At 37.4% G+C, this 24,032-nt stretch overlaps 1 protein-coding gene across 3 annotated transcripts in view; it reads left to right on the plus strand.

The window, feature by feature from the left end:
• Positions 1-23,152, plus strand: part of Rbbp8 (RB binding protein 8, endonuclease) — a 69,623-nt gene extending 46,471 nt beyond the window's left edge. For all 3 annotated transcript variants that reach the window (XM_040757825.1, XM_040757826.1, XM_040757827.1), the window contains 11 exons: positions 2,494-2,591; positions 4,357-4,469; positions 5,064-5,940; positions 6,016-6,142; positions 7,843-7,931; positions 9,694-9,802; positions 13,248-13,388; positions 19,128-19,197; positions 19,966-20,062; positions 21,331-21,472; positions 22,877-23,152. In XM_040757825.1, the coding sequence (XP_040613759.1) occupies positions 2,494-2,591; positions 4,357-4,469; positions 5,064-5,940; positions 6,016-6,142; positions 7,843-7,931; positions 9,694-9,802; positions 13,248-13,388; positions 19,128-19,197; positions 19,966-20,062; positions 21,331-21,472; positions 22,877-22,974 (1,961 nt within the window). In that variant the 3' untranslated portion in view covers positions 22,975-23,152. The remainder of the gene's footprint in view (positions 1-2,493; positions 2,592-4,356; positions 4,470-5,063; positions 5,941-6,015; positions 6,143-7,842; positions 7,932-9,693; positions 9,803-13,247; positions 13,389-19,127; positions 19,198-19,965; positions 20,063-21,330; positions 21,473-22,876) is intronic.
• The last annotated feature ends 880 nt before the right edge of the window (positions 23,153-24,032 follow it).

Raw genomic sequence — 24,032 nt, forward strand, 5'->3', positions numbered from 1 at the left:
CATTTTACACGTTTTCCTCCCTAGGTATTCCATAGAATTTTAGTACTGTAGATAAACTATTTCTGTGTGCTGTTTGCACTTTATACATAAAAGAGTAAGACATTTTTGTCCCCAAAGCGCCTACACACACACACACACACACACACACACACACACACACACACACACACACACACACACACACATCCCTCCCTCTTGACAGTATTAACAGCTGTTTCTAACAAAGTAGCCAGGTAAAGAGCTTCCAATGGGAAAGGACAACTAGCAGCAATGGCCTTTAAGCCAGCTGAAGGGAGGGGGAGGACGTGAGCAGCTATACCTTTTCCTCTACTGTGACTACCTTACTCCATCATTTGCCTTCTTGTCTTGGTTTCTTATTTTTGCTGTTATTTGTGCCCCCCACCCCATGCGAGAGATTGAAACCAGAGCTTTGCACATAGAGGCAAGTGGCTTTGCTACTAAGCCATATCCCAGGCCTATGCATTTATATTTTATTGTATCTCCAGCTACTCTGCTTGTCTTTTCTTGTTGGCATATACACATATTATTTTCCATTAAAAAATCCTATTCTTAATCTTGGCTGCTTTTAGCTATAGTCTTTTCAAGGTTCGAGGAGTAGTCTGTTTTCAGTGTCTTTGTTTTAACACTCATCTGCTCCAGCCTACTCTAGAATTGATTGTATTCTCCTCCTGTGTTCCTGGCGATAGAGAACAGAACACAAAGGAAGAGGATGAAAGGACACAGCATAGAGAAAGAACATATTTGCACACCCTCTCTTACTGTTCTAAACTGCTTCTAGAAAAACAACTGTCAAAATTATTGTTATCAGAGCCAGAGGTGTGTAACATGAATTAATAAAAGGCACAGAGACAGATATTGGGGTTCAACCTGAAGATCAGGGAAGCAAAGCAGCCAACCTACCAGAGAGCTCTTACCTGTAAAAGGGCTGGGGCGTTCCTGTTCTCAATGTGACTGAAGAATGAATGCCTGATACTGAGACCCTGCTCCTGTCTTACATACCTCCCTCATGCTGGGATTAAAGACGTGTGATCCCAGGTCCTGAGATCATCTTTGTGTGAGCTGTTTCTCTTTAGGACTGGATCAATCTTGTATAGATCTGGTGACCTTGAACTCACAGAGATCCATCTACCTCTTAATCCTGAGTCCTAGGATTGAAGGTGTGTACCTGGTTTCTGTGGTTTGTGGCTGACTTTGTGAATCCTCAGGCAAGCTTTAATAAATCATAAATAATTTATCACCACAGAGGTGCTTGAAACAGAGCTTGCTAATGTACTTTCTCTTTCTGTAAAATTCTCAGTAGTCTGTTCCTGTTCATATACTAATAAGTTCCAAATCTGTGTCTCTGTTCAAGACTTTGTTCCTGGACTCCAGAGCAGTGAGTCTGCCTGGATGCACTTTATCTTCAGTATGTCCAAAATGAAGCTCTCCTCCACCTTAGTCTTATCCTTGTAGTCAGAGTCTCAGTGGGTGACACTGTACACATCTCTTTAGGCTTCCTTAGTCAAAAAGCTTTGAGTTTGCTTAGAATCCTGCTTCCTCATTTCTCAACATCCTTCAAATTTTACTGATTCTCTTGCCTCCATGTTTGTTTTACTTATTCTCTGTACTAATTTTACCCATCAGCATCATCAGGACTGTTCCGGTACTTTGCTTCATTTTCCTGTCAGAGTTTGCTTCTTGGCTCTGAGTCTATCATAGAATTACTCTGTTTACCCTTTCAAAACTTTTAGATCTTTTCCTTGTTCACAAGAGGAATTCTGAACTCTTAAGTATAATTTGATCCCTAATTCACAAGTTTGGGCTCATGTCCTTCTACTTTCATCTTTCCATAATTCAATTCCTAGCTATTAAAATCACATGTAGTTCTCTGAAAAGCAATTTTGTTCCATGTGTCTGTAGCTTTAAAGATACCTAAAATCTTACACCCCCCCAGCTACCACCCCCATCTCATTAAGTGGCCAAACTTTCCTTTACCTTAAGGGCCACTTTAGGCATCAACTTATGTAGTTTGTCTTGAGTCCCCAAAAGAGGTTTAGGGTCCTTTATTGAAACCTTTACTATGTTTTTTCCATTCTTTTGCAAATTATTATTTTTTCCCCTTAGAAAACAGAAATTCTGTTTTCTACTTTCAAGTGTAGTCACTAAGCTCCTTGAGAAGAAAACATAGCCTGCTTGTTATACTCAGTTCATTACAGAAAAAGCAGAAAAGTTAGATGAATGAGAAGGTTTAATAAGTTTAAATGCTAAAATATCTGTAACCCATTGCTATTTATAGAAAATATTTTGGTCCTTTTGAACAGAGTTTATAATTTGTTCACTGTCATCTTAAAAATAGTACCTTGCTTTTTTTGTTTCTTGTAATCTTTGTGGTTTTTTTTTTTACCTTGATTCTTCTCTTAATCTTTGTGTTTTTTAAAAAATATATCTACTCTCTAAAATTGTATAATGGGTATTTTTTTCTTCTTACTTTAGAAATATGTAGAACAAGCAGTTATCCCACTGAAAAGTCACCTTTTAATTTAGATACTGTTGTTGCTGAAACACTTGGACTTAATGTTCAAGAAGAGTCTGTAAGTAATCACTTTGTTTGATGATTGTATGAATTATTAATTGATATGTCTACTTGATTATATGACTTATTAATAATTGATATGTCTACTTGTATTCATTCTTTTGTGGGGTGGTGGTTTTTCGAGACAGGGTTTCTCTGTAGCTTTGGAGGCTATCCTGGAACTCACTCACTCTGTAAACCAGACTAGTCTCAACTCAGAGATCCACCTGTCTGCCTCCTGAGTGCTGGGAATAAAGGTGTGAGTCACCACTGCCCGGCTTGTATCCATTCTTAAAGAATTAACGGGAACCAGTAGTAATGGCATAGGCTGGTAGGATATGCTGAAGAGACAGAGGCCGAGGGACTATAAGAACAAGCAGGGGAAAAACAATTTTATGCAGTCATCATTACATAAAGTCCTAGAACAAAACTGTTAGCAAAGCCACTTATGTGACTCTTTCCAAGCAGTCACAGCAGCAGACTCTTAGGATATGAACTGAGTTGCCAGCTCTTTTTCATGCCCCTTCTTTTTTGCTTCCTCCCCATATTCATTCTAAGAAAATATCCTTTTAGATTGAATTCAGAAATTATTGGGCCTTTCTGACAGCCATTACATTTTCATTTTGATTTGAAAAATGGCCTGAAGTTTAAGAACTACCAGTTCTGCTAAACATAATCCTCAGAGGTTGGGTCAGAGACTGACCCTACAGTGCTGTTTACATTATTTTGATACTTTACCCCCCCCAATCGTATAACACAAAACACTTGAATTTGGATTCTCAGGTCTTAGGCTCTAGGTTTGTTTGTGTTTTAGGTTTATTTACCTATTTATTTGTACATCTTCATGTTGCTATGAGTTACAGGCACTTGTGAGCAGCCTGTAGGGCACAAGTGCTCTTAATCACTGAGCCATCTCTCTAGCCCCAAGCTGCAGAGTTTTTGTCTCTTTGTAGTATTGGGTATTGTAACTGAGGCTTCACAAATGCTCGGTTAAGTTCCATTTTGATAAAACTAAGAACTGGAGATTTAATTTAGCTCAGTGGCAGAGCACTACTACTTCAAAAACAAATGACAGCTTTAAAATAGTTCTTCTTTGCTCTTGCCAGCAAAGATGTGTGTGCTCTTGGAAAATTGTCTCATTGTGGAATTTCGAAAACTTGAGTTAATTTTTCATTGCATTTGAATTTTAACCTTTTAAAATTCATCCTAAAGTAATAATGGGTAATTTTTAGCTTCTAAATATTTAAATGAGTTTAATAGTTTCTAGTTCCTTACTATCCTCCATAAATCTAGCAAGTTCAGATATGAAATATATTAAAGAAGAAGATATAAAAGGACTTCTTATAGCCTGATTCACAGGTCAACAGCATCTTTATTATTCTTGAATGTGTTACAGGCACAGATCTCAGATCTACTGCCTTGTGTTTTAATGATTGCTGACTAACTTGTATGTACATTCAATATTGAGAATTCCTTCAAAAGGACCCTTTTAAATTCACCAGCATTTTCTACCCTCCCTCTTAATGCATTTTGATATTGAAGTGCTTCTGTGTGGTATTAAATTATGCTTCTGTTTAAATTTTTAATTGTGATAAAATTTAGATAATAAAATTAGTCATTTTAAAGTCTACAGTACAGGAATATTTATACATTCTCAATATTATACAACTCCCTTCTCTGTCTAATTATGTAATTCTTCATTCTGGTTTCTTTTACTTCATGAACTTTTGAGATTTATTTGCATTATAGCATTTATCAACTTTAAGCATACTTTACTGTTGAAGGAACACCAACGTTGTACAAGCCCTCTTGGGGATGAGCTCTACCACTGTCTTGAAGGAGATCACAAAAAACAGCCTTCAGTAGAATCTGCAAGAAGTAGTGAGGATAGTTTAAGGTAATTTGGATCATATAGTGTCTGTTTCTTTTGTGTTTTTTAATGTAGCTTCATAAACCCTGTAAGGTTGAATTTCAACAATACTGCACTCTCCCTGAGTGAGGTGTGAGTCAATAGCACCTAGCCCTTGCTTGACTTTATTTATTTATCTTGGTGCCTCAGTTATTCTTAGTTTATCATGATAATAACTTGCCAAGTGAGTTTTATTACCCTGTTCTTATTTTCTTTAAACAGGTAACAAAAATGTGACTCTGTAAGGTTGAATGCCTTATATAAGATCGTGTAGCTATTGAGAGCACTTACCAAGCTCTGTATTCAGTTCTATAGTTTAAGAATTTTTTCCTGGAAATACTCATAAGATTTAATAATAGCAAAAGACTTTTGAGTCCTCAGTGGACTTCATTTCTCTTTCATCTTCTACTCTGCTAAATGAGGAGAAACCAACACTATCTTAAATTTGTTTTAATTATCTGTCTCTAGTAGATAGATAATGTCTTACTATTCTGTATCAAGAATTTTTTTTTAGTATACTGGTCTTTTAATTTTTATCCTGTTTTTCAGTAAAAAAAAATTCTTATATCATTATTTATATAGGTTTTCAGATGCTGCTTCAAAGACACCTCCCGAAGAATTTACTCCTCGGGTCTCATCTCCTGTATTTGGAGCTACCTCGACTGTGAAAAGTCATTTGGGTTTGAATACAAGTTTCTCCCCTTCTCTTTTAGACGTTGGGAAAAGAAACCTTCTGAAGACAGCTCCCTTTAGCAACATTTCTGTATCTAGATCAGAGAAAGCGAGATCAAAATCAGAGGACAGTACTCTTTTCACACATCATAATCTTGTGTCTGAAGTAAACAAGGTCATTAGCCAGTCATTTCCTAACAAGCAGATACTTACGAATAAAAATGTAAGCGAATCCGTAGATGAGCAGGGCAGTAGTGATCCTATTAAAGATAAATATTTGGTGCCTTTGAAGTCACTGGGAGGCAAAGCATGCAAGAGGAAGAAGACTGAGGGGGAGAGTGAACATGCAGTACACTGCCCCCAAACCTGTCTAGATAAGGAAAATTCTCTTCCTTTTCCCATGGAGAATCAGTTCTCCATGAATGGAGACCATGTTATGGATAAACCCCTGGACCTGTCAGATCGGTTTGCAGCTACCCAACGTCAAGAGAAGAACCACGGAAATGAAACTTGTAAAAACAAGTTTAAACAAGTGACTATTTATGAGGTTTTGAAGCCCATTCCCAAGGGCTCTTCCTCAGGTCGCAAAGCCTTGAGCGGGGCCTGCTTATTAGCCAAAGATTCTTCAGAGGAGTCCTGTTTACAGCAGTGTGTCCTCCAGACCTCTAGCAAAGCCTCTCCAGACCGTAAAACGCCACTGCAGATAAAAGAGGAAGAGCCTGCCTTCAAGGCCCCTCTGTGCTCACGGGACAACGCCGAGACAGAGGATCTCTTTAGTGACATGAAGGTTTGTGTTAAATGTTGAGAGATTTTGATTAAAGTTTGTGGTTTCATTTAAGTGCTAATAATTATTTCTGTCTAGGATACTGGTTCTCTTGTGCCAACAAAAGTAAAAAGCAGATCAGTCCATGGAGGATGTGAGCTTGCATCAGTTCTTCAGTTAAATCCCTGTAGAGTTGCTAAAACAAAGTCCCTGCCAAACAACCAAGGTGTGTGCATTATAAACAGGCTCTCTCCTCTTTTTTAATTGAATGGCATTTATATTCCTTACACAAAAATTTTTTCCTATATATATATATCTGTGTTTCATAGCATTATTCTTTCTGCTTTCATTTTACCTTGGAGTTTTCTGCTTCTAAGTGTTTTAAAACTTTATTTTTGATATGTATTTTTTGATGGTGTTGTGGATTTACTTATGTAGTTATTCCTTGCTTCCTTTGCAAAAGCTTTAAAAGTATGTTAACTATTCCATTGCGGTGGGTTTTGTTTGGGGATAAAGACATGTACCACTGCCACCTACCTGTTGCTTCATGATCTTAAACTATAGTTTGCAGTTGTAATGTGTTCTGCCCACATATGATACTTTGAAAATCCAAATACTTTTACAATTTTAACTTAACAATTACTTCAGTGAAATACAAATCATGTATTATGAAAATGTCCATTGTGTTTAGTCCAGTGGTTTTGGTGTACCTAAAGAGTTGTACAATCTAAGTTTATCATCTTCCATGCCTTTTCATTCTTCCCAATTCTAGTTATCAATATAATATTTATCTCTTAGATGAAATACTGTAGATATTTTAAGTGAATAGAGACCTACTCAGTATGAAATCTTGTAACGTCTTTGGCATAATGTTTTCTTTTTTATTTATTTTACTATTATTGTTGCATATGTGGTGTGTTTCTGTGAGTGTGGATGTGTACATGCCACAACATGTGTAGGCCAGAGGACAGCTTTGTGCAGTTAATTTCTCTCTCTGAACTTTCACATAGGTTCTAAGGGTCAAACTCAGGCCATCATGCTTGCATGACAAGTACCTTTACCTGCTGAGCCGTCTCCCTAGCACTGGCATAGTGTTTTCAGTTCCCAGTCATACTGTATTATGTATCAGTATTCCATCCCTATTGTATTGCTGAATAAAATTTCATTATATACAGTCATGTTTTAATTAGTTAATACAAATTTGCTGTCATTGTTATCTTTATGGCATACTGCTATGAACATTTGTGTACAGATTTTTCTGTAAATGGTTTTCTTTTTCTTTTTCCCAGTTTTCCTGGTACTAAAATTGTTAGACCTCATATCAGCTCTTACTTTGACTGCCTATTTCCCAGAGCAGCTATACCGTTTCACAGCACCATGACTGTGTGAAGGGTTCATCCTTTCCAAGTCAGTATTTATATGTATATACTTTGAGTCTAGTCAATCTAGTTTGCGTGAGTGATATCATTTTTGTCTTTCATTTTTCTGATTGCTGGTTATATTGGTCACTTTCTCAAAATGTTAGTGGCCAATTGAACTGCTGGTGAGATTCTTTGCCTACTTTGATTTGGGTTTTGGCTTTGGTTTTTAAGATTTTTAAATTTTTATATACATGAAAGTTTTGCCTGTATGTAAATTTGCACCATGTGCCTCGTGCCTACGGAGGTCAGAAGGGTGTATCAAATTCCCTGGCTGGGTTATTGAGAACCACTATGTGGATGCCAAGAACCAAACCTAAGTCCTTTGCTAGAGCAGTTAGTGCTTTCAACTGCTGAGGGATTTATTTCTTTAGCTTCTTGGGATATTTGTTTTTGAGTATGTATGACAGGAATTCTTTATATTTATGTTCTGTGGGTCCCTTTCATTTTAAAGTGAAACACAATTTCAAATTGACATTTTAATTTGTACTTCTTCTCTTTTTCCAAGATGTGTCCTTTGAAAATATTCAGTGGAGTGTAGATCCAGGAGCTGACCTTTCTCAGTATAAGATGGATGTTACTGTAATAGATACAAAGGTAGGTTACAGAATTAGACTAGAGCCTGTTTGTTTCTTACTCTAGTGACTTACCATCTCCTTCTTGAAATACTTCTTTACACATTTCATTTATTGTGCATGTGTGCATGTACACGTTAGTGTACACCATATATGCACATTACATCATACATGCAGAGGTCGGAGCACAACCCTCAGGATTTGCTCCTCTCCATATACCATGTGAATTCCTATAGATCAAACCCAGGTTGTCATGCTTGTGCATTTACCCACTGAGTCATCTTGTTAACCCAAGACAGCAACTTCCTAACACTTGAATGTGTTCTCTCACGAAGCAGAAATAATACCTTCCTTCTAACACAATGATAATACTGAAAGGTTAATTTTTCTGATTTTTAAAGACCTTTGATATAAAGCATTAATGTTGTTTTTAAATAACAAAGAATTATAGGTACATATTGCAAGTGATTTTACTTTTATCAGAAATCACCAATCATATGTTCTTAGTTCTTTAGATAGGATCTCATTATACAAACTAGACTAGTCTCAGACTTAATTGTCCTCATGCTTCTCCTCACAGTGCTGGGAGTGTAGGTGTGTATCACCATGCCTGTAATTCCTTTATGTGTTTAGCTTTAATTTTTAAATTTTTTTTAATTTTTAAATTTTTATATTTATTATGTATATGAGTTTTCCTACATGTATGTTTGTGCACTATGTCTGTTTGAAATTGCCTGCAGAGGTCAGAAGATGGTGTCAGATACCCTGTAATTTGAGTTACATATGAGTGCTGGGAATTGAACCTGGTACCTCTGCAAAAGCAGCAAGTACTACCAGGTCATCTCTCTAGCCACCTTAATTAGCATAGAGGGAGAGAGAGGAGGAGAGTGAGGAGAGAAGAGAGGAGGAGAGGGAGAGATATGCTGTCAAGGAATTTTTTTTCCAGTTTACTTTTTGAAGAAGTGATATTGTTTTGTTGTTGTTGTTGTTGTTGTTGTTGTTGTTGGTGGTGGTGGTGGTGGTGGTGGTGGTGGTGTGTGTGTGTGTGTGTGTGTGTGTATTCATTTGTTCGTTCAAGACACGGTTTCTCTGTGTAGCCCTGGCTGTCCTGGAACTCACTCTGTAGACCAGGCTGGCCTGAACTCACGGAGACCACCTGCCTCTGCCTCCTGAGTGCTGGGATTAAAGGCGTGTATCACTACACCCAGCTATGATGTTTTGTTTTGTTTAATTTGTACTGGAAATATGATTTTGCTTTGTGTTCATGTTCCAAATAGTTTGTGAAATTCTACTTGGTGGCACATTAAGAAATTATGTAGTTTTTTAAAGTAACATGTAGCTATGAAGAAATCAAGTTTTATTGTTAAAGTAACTTTTCATGTGCGTTAGAATTTATTACTGGAGTCTACAGAGCCAGTTCCAGGACAGCCTTCAAAACAATACAGAGAAACCTGGTCTCAAAAAAACAAAAAACAAGGAAAAGTTTATTACTGGAAAGCAGATTAGAGAAAGTAAAGCACAAAGTACTTTATTGATATATAAACCTCCCTTTCCATGGCCACAGCTTTCCTTTTCCTTAGACTGACATTAAGTGCTTATATATTGAGGCTAATAGAGGCAAGAAAACCTATATCTCTGTTCTTGAAATACAAAAGAAAATAACTTACTGTTTTAAAATAGTAAAATTTGAGGAGAGTTTTTAACACCTTTTTGTAGTCAAAAGCAGATATAAGACTTTGAAAGAATAATTGCTAAACTTTTGGGTTTTTAAAATATTTATTTAGGATAACAGTCATTCACGATTAGGAGAAACAGTGGACATGGACTGTACATTGGTCAGTGAAACCGTGCTTTTAAAAATGAAGAAACAAGAGCAGAAAGAAAAAAGTCCAAGTAAGATTTGTTTTAATTTTTGTCACTTTAATCAAATGTGGAATGAATAGCCATATCATATACTGATAAATGGAGAAACTATGTAAACCATATTTTGAGGCTTGTTTTTTAATTGAAGAATAACTTTTATACAGTCACATTTTTCCCCTTCTCCAACTTCTCCCAGATCTTCTCACCTACCCAACTCCATGCTTTCTCTTTCTCTCTAGGGAAAAAAAAACACACACACACACACACACACACACACACACACACACACACACACACACACACACACACACACACACACACGTAAAAGAACAAAAGTTGTCCAAGCTACGTTATATGAAACAAAAAGTTTTACAAAGATGCCATTGAGTTCATTTTATGTTGGCTGACTACAGCCAGACTTAGGGCCTGCCCTGAATGTGGTTGATATAACCACTAAGATTCCATTAAAGGAAACTAATTTTTCCTCTGCAAGTGGTTATCAGTTGCAGATAGCTCCTTGGTTAGGTGTGGGAGCCTTGGCCCACTTCCTCCTTTCAGTTCCAGGACCCCATCTGGCTTGAGCCTGTGCAGGCAGGTCCTGCGCATGCTGCCCCAGTCTCTGTGGGTTCCTGTGTGCATCGGTCCTGTTGAAGTCTTTCCACCTCCTCCTCCACATAGGTCCCTGATCTCTGAGGGGAGGTGTTTGGTGAAGACATCTCGTTTAGGACTGAGTACTCCAAAGTCTCTCACTCTTTGCACATTGTCCTCTTTGGTCTCAATATTAGTTTCCATTTGCTTCCAGAAATTGCTGTGATGTTGGGTGAACATGGCTATAGCAGAATGTAGTAAGAGCCATTTTATTGCTATGTTCCTTTAGTAGACAATAGTATTTGGTTTTTGCCTAGGCCCATAGCATATCCAGTTTCTTGGCCACCCTAGCAGTGTCAGGCATGGGTTCCATCTCATGGAATGGAACTTAACCTCCAGTCAGGGTGTGAATGGTTCCTCCCACTATGTTTATGCCAGCATATTTTAAAGGCAGGTCATCTTGTAGATTACAGGGTTTGTAGCTGGGTTGAGGATTACCTTTCTCCTCTGGTAGCATGCAAACTGCCTTCCATTACCATGAATACTGGCTGGTGGGAGTGAAACCTCTAGTTAGGTGCCAACTTTACCTTTCCATGTCCAGTGATTACACACGTATTGTCTCTATACACTTACAGGAATAGGGTCTTACCGTCAGTTTGTGGAGAGTAACCAGTAGCCTTGGCAATAGCCTGAGATGTTTGCAATAACCATGGAGCCCCTTTGGCCAACAACGCAACTGCATGTAATTCATTTTTGACACTGGCAGTTTTACTTGGTGACATAAGATGTCTATTTGGGGCAGTGTCTCCCCCATTATTTGGTGATTCCACTTAGATTGCTTTCATATTATTATATATTTAACAAGCTTCTCCAGTAACAAGTTTCCGTATGCCCCTTCAATGAAATGACCCTTAGTGTTATTCTCATATTCCCTTCCTCACCCCTCTCTTCAACCCCCACCCCATGTTTGTTGTCCTGAACCCTGTCTCTCCATAACAATGTGAGATGGCTGGGCAGAGAGAAGATGTAAGCGGAAGAAAGAGGAACCCTCTCTCTTGTCTGCTGAGATGCTAAGGAGGTAAGGTGTGGTTTGCTCCATCTCATTTCCTGACTGTGCCCAGTCATCTCACTTCGTGTTTCTGCCCAGCCATCTCACTTCCTGTCTGTCTGTACAGACCTCCAGACCTCTGTGGTTAGCTAGTGGCAAGCTCAATTATCTGATCCTCAGACAGGCTTTATTTGTATAAGCAAGATATCACCACATGGCTGTTAACATAGTAGATCTGTTGAAGTCATGTTTGAAGGAAGAAAAAAGAAATCTACCTACTGAAGTAAACCTCTTTAATGCAAAGTGAGGTACATCAATAAACTGCTAATACCTTTGTATCCCTATTGTGCATTAGACCTACCAGGTGCTTGATAGAAATATCAGAAAGTATGTAGTGTCTTTGTACATGTATTTCTCATTCAGAAGTTAGACCAGTGATTCAGCATCTTAGCTCACTAACAGGTATACAGAGGGTATGGGGGTGTGGTGGGGGTGATATCATTTAACCATTCAATAAATATCAAGCAAAAGTTACATTGTAGGAAATATTCTAGAACTAGAATAAATAGAACAAAACTACGTACCCCATGGAATTTATATTTTAATGGGGAAGAACCTAGTGGCTATCTAATATGATAATGATGTAAATGTAGAAATAAATCAAGAGTTAACAATTCTCCACATTAACGATTAAGGATTGCCAGATGGTGGTGGCACGCACCTTTGATACCAGCACTTGGGAGACAGAGACAGAACAGATATATCTCTGAGTTCGAGGCCATTTTGGTCTACAAAGCAAGTTCTAGAACAGCTAGAGCTGTTACACAGCTGTTACACAGAGTAACCCTGTTGGGGGAGAGGGGAGAAGAGAAAAAGAAGGACAGTGGTAGTTATTTATCCTGAATAATTTTAGTTGGCCCGGAACTGTCATAGTTAATAGGCAACTGAACCTGTGTCTAAATTAACTATACAGTAAGTAATGTAGTTAAATTTGTGAAGATGAATTCACCACTTTGATGCGGTAGATAGAGTGTGCATTCATTGTTTCCATCCATTGTAAATTAGCAAGTGCTAACTGATTTTTAAAAAAGAATAACTTTGAAAATTTTCATTAGAAAGATAAGTAAAATTTTATGCAGAATTTAATATCTGCTATTTATACAGTTGTTTATATTTGGCATTTTTTCATTAAATTTTGTGGTGTATTTTCTAGTCCTCAACAGTTTCCTTGATAAAAATTCTTTTGATTTTTATTACACATGAGCTGATAGAAGGGAAAGTCTTCAACATGTGTAAGGGATCCAATAACAAAAACTAGTTTTATAATCATAGGACAGTGCTTGAAGTCACTACATAAAACTTTTATAAATGAACAGTAACTACTAGGACTTAGAAGTTTATTACCTCATGTACCACTTTCGAGAATTAAGCCACATAGAAATTTGACTTAAAGATCTCTAAATACTTAATTGCATATATTATAGTATGTTACCCATTGTGAGTCACTGAGTTCTGCTCTTTTAACATTACAGTTTACAACGGATATTCTTAGAATCATCTTTTTTGAAAAATGTGTTACCCATTTTAAGGTCTCTCTTGACAAGGTCTCATAAAACAGTCTTAGACTGACTTTTTACACTTAACTGTACTCATCTATTTAAAAGAACACTTCTGAAGGTGAAACCTACAATCCACATGTAAGAATCTTTTATAAAACAAGTGCTCTCAAAGACTTTATTATACTACTTTATGGTTGTTAGTTTAGTGTGTAAGTTCACAATGGGCTTCACAGAAGGCCAAAGTTTGCCTGCTGCTAAGCCCGTGCCTTTTTTTCTATAGATGGAGATATAAAAATAAATGATAGTTTGGAAGAAATGTTTGATCAAACAACACATGAAGAATATGAATCCTGTTTGGCAGATAGCTTCCCCCAGGTACCAGATGAGGAAGAACTGTCTGCTGCCACAAAGAAACCAAACAGTAAGTCTGTTTTCTCTTTAGTTCTTTTCTGTTATGCTGAGTTCACTAAGTCAGCAAGCTAATCAATAGAGGAGATCGCCTGGAACTGGAATTAGAGAAGGTGGTGAAGCACTGTAGGTGCTGGGATCGCACCTGAGTAGCCAGTGCTCTTAACGACTTGAGCTATCCCCTCCCAGTTACGTTTTTACTTGAAATAACTTCAAATTAAGGAAATGTTCCAAAAAAGAAGTTGAGAGTGTTCACCTATACCTTCCACTGAGCACCTCTTTATGCAAACATTTTTACACAACTGAAATATTTATTAGAACTAAGAAATTAATCTTGGTTCTATAGTATAGTTTTCTTTACATATATACATATATATCAACTTTATATTATACATAAATATATAAAAAAGTGTGTATATATTAAAATGTGAGAAAGTTTAATTTTATAATTGTTAATTTTTTCAGTAATAATAATGCAGTAGAAAAGATTCACAGAAAGTTTAGGTCTGTTTTCTGCTTCTGGGTAGCATGAATTTTCTTTAGTCTTAATACTCGGAGTTAACTATTGCGTGTGACTGAAGGATCAGAGATGTAGAGTGGCCAACCACTGGAGTTCTTATTCTACCAAGGCTGAGACCAAAGGAATGATGCTGTCCCTACAAATCCTCAGACCACGTCTGTCTCTATGAAACGTCAGACTCTGACACCTCAGACTGCTCTAAGCTCGGGTCTCCTCCCTCCTCATATTCCTGTCTTTGCCCTGCCGTATCACTCCTGTTTCCACCTCCCTAGTGCTGGGATTAAATAAAGGCTTGCCATCCCAAGTGTTGGGATCAAAGGTGTGAGCTCTGCTTCTCTTTTAGACTGATTCAATCTCATGTAGCCCAGGGTGGCTTGAACTCCTGATCTTCTTGCTTCCTTCCTGGGATTAAAAAGATGTGTGCCACCACTGCCTGGCCTCTATGACTAATTAGTGGCTTAGCTCCACACTCTGATCTTCAGGCAAGCTTTATTGTTAATAGCATAAACAAAATATCACCACAGCTGTAAGCACTTTGTCTTCTCAGAGGAAATATCTATTATACTTAGTGTTCTAAAGGGTATTTCATCTACTTGCAACTCTTAAGAAGATAACTGCAATTTCAAGTTAACATTCTGGCTAAGTATCCTATGTTATATTTAAACACTGGCCATCTCAAAACTTCTCATCTCTTTTGACTGTTTGGTGTCTTGACTTCCGTTTCTCACGGTATTCCTAAGGCTCTTCCCCCCTCAGAACATTTTTGCCCATGGCTTTTTATATTCATTATTGAAAATTAGTCCAAATCTGTATTTCTAGGCTTGACTTCTAATGAATCCCAGACCTGCATTTGTAAGTAATTGTTAGATACCTTTGTGACTCATCAATTTAAACTATCAATGTCTAAGCCAAGTTCCATGTGTTTCCTACTAAATAATTTCTTATTTTTCAACCACTGGCATAAATATTAGAGTTTAACTTTTCATTTTCGCAACTCCTATACCAAAGTTCTAACCAATTTTCCTTCACAGGAAAAAGTAAGTTTGGAGAACAATATCAAAAACTCATTCTGACAGATTTTTATTGCTAAATATTCAAATGGATCAATCTGTTAGTAAGCAATTAGTGCATGTAGACTTGAGCAAGAAATCCAGAGTAAAAAGATAATTTGAGGACAGGAAATAGACATTCCATAAAGTCATGACACTGAAAAAGCATCCCAGGTTTCTGACCTCCTGGATATAGCAAATTATGGTCTGGTTGTGAGTCTAGTCTTTTAATGGCTGAGTCATCTTTTCAGCCCAAGGGATATAGCAACTTAGAGAGCAGAGGTGACCCAGTTAGATGTCTCATGGGTAAAGGCCTATTGCCAAACCTGACTACTGAGTTCAATCCTTGGGATCTGCGTAGTAGAAGGAGAGAACCAAGTCCCAGGTTTTGTTCTCACCTCCTCCACAGTCATTGTGGCACCACAGACATTTTTGCACACACATGCACATTAATTGAATAAATAAAATAAAAACTACAGAAGGAGGAGAGGGAAGCAGCAAAGGAAACGAAGATGGTGCTTTGGACATGAGGTAGGAAGGAAATCGTTTTTTGCTGTTCTGGGAGCCAAGGGAAAATGTTTTGTGTATACATTGTGTTCCTTTCCCTAGACTCCTCTATGGCACCCTTTAAGTATCTAGACTCAGATGCAGTCAGCTCAATAGAGTTTTGTTTTTTCTTTTGTTTTGTGTTTTGGTTTCTCAAGACAGGGTTTCTCTGTGTAGCCCAGGCTGTCCTGGAACTCACTCTGTAGACCAGACTGATTTCCACCTACCTCTGCTTCCCAAGTGTTGGGATTAAAGGCGTGCTCTACCAACTGCCCAATACATTTTTGTTTTTCTAACCCAGTTTTTATGTTCTCCTGCCACTCCAGGTTTCATTATTTGCCAAGTATCCATCTACCCAGTAGCTAAAATTAGAAATGTGGGAATCAACTTTTACATAATGCTGTGATCCATAAGATCATACAGTGAGGTTTCAGTCGATAAACTTACCAGGCTACCCATTGGAATTCTGTGGGAGAAAAATCCCCACTTGTAAAGCCCTGGGGATACCTGCCTTTTGAATAGTCATTGTCATCCCTGTAAAGCCCTTATGAAACCATAGCATTCTTCCTTTTCCATAGTGGGATTTTTCTACCAAAACCCCAGCAATGTATTCATCAATTATTGGGCACAACACCTTCTTGTACTGGTAAACTGGATAACCTCCAACACTGTGGGATCCTGATTTGAATTATTCTCAGTCAAGGAAACCTTTTGTTCTCATAGTCAAATGTATATAACGTAGAAGCTAGCCCTATACAAGTATCTCTTATGGCAGGACACATGACAAGGAGAGGAACCTTGAAAACAGACCATATTCAGATCTTCAAAGACAGCCACTGTGTAGGAGACGCAAACATCTGTCCCCAGTGACAAGCAGGACTGGGTGGCATTGATTCCTATAACAGTCCACTCAGGAGAGTGCAGCCTCCTGGCCCCTGTTCTATCTTAAGAAGTTATCAATATTTCATACTCACCTTCACCTCAATTCTGCTGATATAAGATCTCAATATAGGAAACTGTTTGTGCCTTTAGTCCTAAGATTCAGGAACAAGCGTTGGATCTCTTAGCCAGCCCCAGAGAAAGGAATCCCTTCTCACTGGGGCGTCAGCCATACCAACGCCCTGTCCACTTAGCCTGTGTCTCGGCTGGAAGCTGCAGCCTTTGGATCTCACATAGCTTCTTCATTTGACCTAGTGTTGTGAGAATACTCTAGCAATTGGCAAAAACGCTAATATGGACTAAGGGCCCATTTTTCTTCTACAGCTTATGCAAGTCGCCATAACTAACATGGTGCTATGTTCCCAGCTATTGCTAAAGCAAAAGCAAAACCCAACACATATAGTTTTTTTTCCTTTTTTATATTTACTATTTACTTCTAGTATTTCTTCATTGTTTTACATTTATCAGTTATAGACTTCTACGTTAACTAACCACATTATACATTAACATTCTTCTCCCTTCTTAGCATTAATAAGCCCTTTACTCCGTTTAATCCTAGAGTTTTGCCTGAACGCTTCATAAATCACATTCCCCCTGAGACATGAGGTGCCCACTTTTTTCAAAATTTTATCTGCTTCCTGGTTCTGAGAGATATGCATGCCCAATATCCCTGCTATTGTCAGAGTTGCTAATTGTATCTGTATTGGGTATATAAACCTGCCCTTCATCAAAGAATAAAGAACCATGAGAAGAATGTGTGTGTGATCCGGTTTGTTTCCCTTTATCCTCAGATCCCCCTTTTTTGCCAAGCCTTACCAGCTTGCTGTAAGCCCCCAGCCTGGACCCTAAGAGGCTGGAACTTGAATGCTCTTGTTAGCATCATTTATTATTTTAAATTACCAGTCAAAATTAAATGTCATACATTATTTGTAGACATTGTCATTGTTTTATGACAGACACAAGTCATAACAACAAAACTCAATGAGTCAGACTCCTAACAATGTCAGAAAAAAAATCCTAGAAGTATAAAAATTAAAGCCTTAATGAAAATAGATAGGAATTATTTGCTGTGGTAGTAGTGGCTTGTCTACCATGTGGATGCTGTCTGGAAAATTTCCCTTACCTAAGAGGACACACAAAGCCGGTTCCAGGATGAGACTTAGCCCCAAAAGTAGAGGTTGGATAGGAAGTGGGAGTCATATTTCACTTTATTTTTCACCTCACTTTCGTGCTCAGTCTGATGCCCTGGAGATATTGTCCAAAGCATATTTTACATTACTCTGTCCCTATCCAAAAGCATTGTTATGCCCCCTATTGTATGCATGCCTCCTGTATTTTCTACAGAATACCAGGATGGCCTTACTTTAAATACAAATTGGGTTGTATTATGTTTTCTTTTAGAAGTTCTTCAATGAAAAGATAATTGAATAACCAATAAGCACATGAAAAATTATTATTGGGCATCAAGTGTTGAATTCACATTCCCTGGGGTGATTAAAAACAGTGACAACCAAATGTTAGAAAGGGTGAGGAGTGAGCCTGGCGGTGGTGGCGCATGCCTTTAATCCCAGCACTCGGGAGGCAGAGGCAGGTGGATCTCTGTGAGTTCGAGGCTGGGCTGGACCGATAGCCTCCAAAACAATACAGAGAAACCCTGTCTCGTAAAAACCAAAAAAAGAAAAAAGAAAAAGAAAAAAAAGAAAGGGTGAGGAGTGACAGGAATTCTATATATTGGCAGCAGGAGTCAACAAAAGAAAAAGATAATAGTTTCATAGATTTCATCATTCGTTTTATACAGAATTAAATATATACCTATCACAGCATTTAACTCAGGTATATATATGTCCTAAGAAAAATGAAAACTCAATGGAGTTGTGTTTATTTTTGTTCATTGGGTTAGGAATGTAGCACTGAATATTTATAATAGTACTATCTGTTATAACTGAAAACAGCCTTCATATCCGTCAACAAGTAAATGCATCAAAACAACATAAATAAACCTCCAACTTGCTGGGAAAATAAAAATGATAAAAAATAAAATTGTAGTTTTTTAGCATGTGGTTCTAAAACAAGCTATTTTGTGAAAGAAGTCAAATTGGTGTTGGGGGAGGAGATGGAAGAGAAACACGAGACCATCCCTATACATGAGAAACAAAGGAATGATAGCAAAATCGAAGTGATGGAAATGCTTCACTTTTATCATCAATTTTCTGATAAAACTCTTTAATCCATTTTCTAATCATAACCGATCTTAAAGATGCATGGACAAACAAGTGAGATATCCTAAAAGATGTCTATTGATCTCTTGCCACGTAATAACAGACGTCTAGACAGTTCTGTTAATCTTAGATACTCAATGTGCCAGGTGTGGTGGTATACACTTTTAATCCTATCACTGGGAGGTAGGTGGATCTCTTTAGTTTGAGGCCACATAGTGAGGCTATGTCTCAAAATAAATTAATTAATCAATAATTAAATACTTCCTGAAATGTAATTTTTAGCTTAGTGACTCAGGTAATATAATTAATTATCACCTTTTATGTAGATGAAAAATAGAATTTTAGTGAATTGCCCACCATAACTCAAGTGTGAAAATCAATAAAAAGGGAAGTTTGGTATATGCTGTAGTTTTTTTCTAAGCAAACTGATTATTTCTCATCAAGTTCTACAGCTTGTGAAATTCTTGTTTTGTTTACAGTGCATGGTGATAAACAAGATAAAGTCAAGCAGAAAGCGTTTGTGGAGCCATATTTTAAAGATAAAGAGAGGTAAGTGGGTCTCAATATTACCACTGTGTTTGGAGGTACAGCATAGCTGTCTTTGCCAGTCTGTAAGCTATTTAATTATTGCTTTGATTAAAATAAAATAATTTACAAGGAGACTGAGGCTCTATAGTTTAAAAAGAAGAAGATAAAAGAGTAATTTAGAACCATGGTCACATCTCTAAGGTAAAGGTGAGCACTGGGAGACTGAGGCAGCGCAATTGCACATTTGAGACCAGCCTGGGTTACACAGTGAGACTTTGTGTTAGTGGGTGCATGCGTGCTTGTGTGTGTATGTATCCCCTTAAGCAAGTGTATGTAGCATAGCGTTTTTCTGCTTCACCAGTTTTCATTTAATCTTGGAAATTAGTTGAATTGTGAATAATGCTTTTTGCTAGTTTTGTTTTTTCTATGCGTGTGTGCTGTGACTTGTTCTCTAGCAGTAAGCACTTTGTTCACCATGATGCTACTACACTAATGATACAGTGAATAAGTACCTTTGTTCTCCATCTTTGAGGAAGAGAACAAAGAAGAATTTATGCATGAAATGACACAGTGAAACATACTTTGTGCTGCCAAGATTAGTGTAAAATAATACTTACTAATAGTCACCCTTTAATAAATACTTGAAAAGAATCATTTGTTCTCATAATATACAGAAGAACATATCAAATAAAATGAGATTGGGTGATTATTTCTCTTCTGGGTTCTTATATTTTTAATTCAGATTTTAAAGTAACAAATAGGATAACTTTAAATTCCTTTTCCCTCCAGAGAAAGTAACATACAGAATTTTCCTCATATTGAGGTAGTTCGGAAAAAAGAAGAGAGAAGGAAATTGCTTGGGCACACATGTAAGGAATGTGAAATTGTAAGTACTAATGTAAACACTTCTTTTGAAGTATGGTTCTGTATTTCATAAGTACATGATTTAAAATCACAGATACAGATCATAGTTATATTTAGAAACCTTGTTAGATCCAGTAATGATAGAAGGAATAAGGAACATGCCAGCTAGGACCAGCATATATTAATAAATAGATATAAGTAAATGAAAGTGAATGCCCCCAGCTTGTCTTAGATTAAGTGAGTCTGAGCCTAACCCTAATTCTCTTTTTAAATGCAGTTAGTTAGTTATTAATGTGGAGTGGGGCACATGTGTGCCACAGTGAGAGTGTAGTGTCAGAGGATCACTTAAGGGTGCTGGGTCTCTCCTCCACCGTGTGGGTCCCGGGAACTGAACTCAGGTCGTCGGGCTTGGTGGGTAGCCATAGCCTGCTGAGCCATCTTGCAGGTACACTAGTTCTTAGATTATCTTAAAACATGCCATTTTTCTTTTCTATAGTTACTGCAAATGGTGATATACATGCGCCATTTAGGGAAAATCGATACTTCAGTAGGAAACCTTAACATTTATTCTTTTCACTCAAGAAATAAGGTGTACCTATAACTTTTTAAAGGATAAATACCACTATAGGCCCTTTTGTTCTCTGAGGTATTTTTCATCACAAAATGTGAAAAATTAGTCTTCCTTCATCCTTAGAACACTTACATTTTTTCCTTTTTTACGTTGGCTGCCTTATGATGAAAAAGTCAGTACTAATTATCCTATTAATGAGTTGTCCTAGACAGTTTCTTTTTTATCTTAAAATGTGCTATTTTTATTTTTTGTCCCACTATAGCCGTCAGATGCCCTTCTCAACACCTAACTCCCTCATTTTAGATTTTCTTATTAACTATGATCTCAAAAATTTGATAGCCAATGTACTTGAGATCCTGTTTTGAAAAACAGTTTGGCATTTGTAGTTGCTTTCTGTGGTTGATGATGAAAAGCAGCTGCGGGTGGGGGGGGGTTGTTTAGTTTACACTTCTGTGTCATAGCCCGTGGAAAGAGATCAGGGCAGGAACTCAAGGCACTTTCCTGCAGGCAGGAACTAAAGCAGAGACCATGGAGCATTTCACAACATCAGCACTGACTGTTTTATTATCATTATTATTATTATTAATCACTGAAATATAATCAGTATTATTTCCTTAGAATGTTTAATCCAAATAGCTTTTTAGCTTCTAGTTTATAATCAGTAAACATAACACGATGTTTATTATTCCAAAGTGAAAACATTTACCTGTTGTTGTTAGTACTATGCAGATATGCCAGCGGAAGAAAGAGAAAAGAAGTTGGCTTCCTGTTCACGACACCGATTTCGCTACATTCCACCCAGCACACCAGAGAATTTCTGGGAAGTTGGTTTTCCTTCTACTCAGACATGCCTGGAAAGGGGTAGGAATAAATTTCAGTATTTTATATATTTATTTAGACACTTCATATAATCTCTTTAATGTGACTGTGCAGTAACTAGCTTTGTCAGATTTCAGAAAGCAGCTACATCCTGTCAATAACCTTATAGAGGTTAAAATGTTGACATGCAGCCAGTTCCTTCAAATTTGGCATTTAGATTTACATCATCAAAACTAGTTTTTAAAGTTTCAAGTAGTGATTTTTGTTCCTCACTGTCACCAGTAGCACAGTGTTAAAAAATATGGGTACATTGAATTTTTATGAAAAAGGGTGTATTTTCTGAGATGTGACTGGCAAGTACAATAGTGTTCCAATTATAATATGGCTAAATGATCTACGGCCATTTAATTTATTTGTAGTCTTTTGGTCTTAGGCTTGTATTTTAAGTTAAAACACCTAAAACTTTTACCAGAGATATGGCAATGAATAAATATCAAATGATAAAAGATGACCAACTAGACTTTCATTTCGGCTTCATCCTCTTACATAATTTTCAAGGTCTACCTTTGACTCACTGGAAGGGCTCCCTCACTTTCAGAGAAGCTTCATATATAAACTGTAAGAAATACACAATCATTGGCAGCATTTCTCCTCCTGATCATTGTATAGAATAAGATAAGCTGACTACACCTGGTGTTTGCCCTACGAGCCTGGCCCAGAGCACAGCCCTCCATAGAAAATTACATGATTAGCGATTCCTTGGGAGAATATAAATGGTGTGTAGAAAGAACATAGAAGCATCTCACCCAATGGAATAGCTATCACAAAAGACTTTGGGGGGAGTCACTGGAATTTATAATAATAGAAGAGTTTGGCTTTAACAATGTGGCCCCATGTGCAAACCTGTGGGGAGGGACAATATAGAAAAACTCTGAGAACTCTGGCACTGAGGTAGACAGAGTTAGGCGTGGTTCACATACTCTTCCAGTTTTGTGAACTTGAGCGAGTGGTTTGTTTCCTGCAGCTCTTCACCCTCATCTGGGAAGTCACTGTAGTAGAAGTGCTTGGAAGGACCATGAGAGCTATCTGAGGTGGTGGATCCAGCATTTTATTACTGTTTGCTGCTTTTTTCTCTTGGCATTAATGAGGGAACTCTGATGCTGAGTAGTGAAGTCATTCACCAGCATCGCAAGGCTAAAAAATCACAAGTACTTAGGCGTTAAACAAGTTAGATATATAACGGATAAATACTGAAAGAAATGCTATTGTTGTTATGTTTTTGTGTTTTAAGATCTGGTCTTTTGAAGCACAAGCTGGCTTTGAACTGTTGATCCTCCTGCCTCCACTTCCCAAGTGCTGGGAATACAGACAGCCACCATGCTCATCTGTGTTGAAAGAAATGAATATTGATAATACAGTGTTGTAAATTCAAAATTTATTTTTCAGGTTACATCAAGGAAGATCTTAATCTTTGCCCTCGTCCCAAAAGACGGCATCCTTACAATGTAGTGTTTTCTCCAAAAGGCAAGGAACAGAGGACCTAGATGTTGGAGTAAAAGTGGGCAAAAGACCTTTTTTCCCCCCATTTAGTTATTTATAGTTCAAGTTGTAATAAACATTGATCTTTGTTTTTTTATCATCTATAAATTTATAAATGAGTTTTCTATTAAAAATGTTTTTAAGTGGTATTTACCTATCACACAAATAACTATTTAAAATGTGGATGTGTTTGTTGTTTTTGTTTTTTATCTTTTGTGCCTTTAAGCAATAAGATTTTTCATTTTGCACTTAATGGTTTTTTACTTTTGTTTTAGTTAGGGTTTCTATTGCTGCCAGGAAACACCATGACCATGGCAACTCTTATAAAGAAAACATTTCATGGGGCTGGATTATAGTTCAGAGGTTTAGTTCACTATCATCGTGGTGGCAAACATGGTGCTGGAGGAGAGTTCTGCATCCAGATCAGCGGGCAGCAAGAACAGAATGCCACACTAGACCTGGTTGAGCATTTGAGATCTCAAAGACTGCCCCCTAGTGATACACTTCCTCCAACAAAGCCACATGTCCTAATGGTGCCTCACCCTAATAAGCAAGCCAGTGGTGGCCATTTCTTTCAAACCACCACTACTTTATTTGGTAATTACAGCTTTTGAAGTATGGTCATGGTGACCTATAATTTGTTCCTTGTGGATCTTATTTTGTTTCTTCTGGTGTGTACATGTAGAAGTGCTCTCCTGGTAATATCTATGGGCTTTCAGTTTGTCTCCTAACCTGTAGTTGAGACCAGTTTTTGACATTCAAGTGTTTGTTTTTGAAAAGAGAATGGGAGCTAACTTTCAGTAGTCTTTCTAACTGTCCAGGATCATTTCTTGTTTGAACTGAAATGAGTTGCCATTCTGTAGTCAGTTCCTTTCAAAATTACCACAGATATCAATAGACTAAGTTAAGCATATCATCTGATTTAATCATAATATTCCAGTTCTTTTCTTTTTCTAGTAGTTTTCAAGCTGAATTTGTTGGGTGCACCTTTGCCTGTGTATTCAACTGCATTATCTAATGTTGCTGGACTGACTATTATGAATTACTTGTAGTTTGGCCTCAG

The sequence above is a fragment of the Mesocricetus auratus genome, unplaced genomic scaffold (genome assembly GCF_017639785.1).
Source record: "Mesocricetus auratus isolate SY011 unplaced genomic scaffold, BCM_Maur_2.0 Super-Scaffold_100015, whole genome shotgun sequence".
Taxonomy (NCBI): Eukaryota; Metazoa; Chordata; class Mammalia; order Rodentia; family Cricetidae; genus Mesocricetus; species Mesocricetus auratus.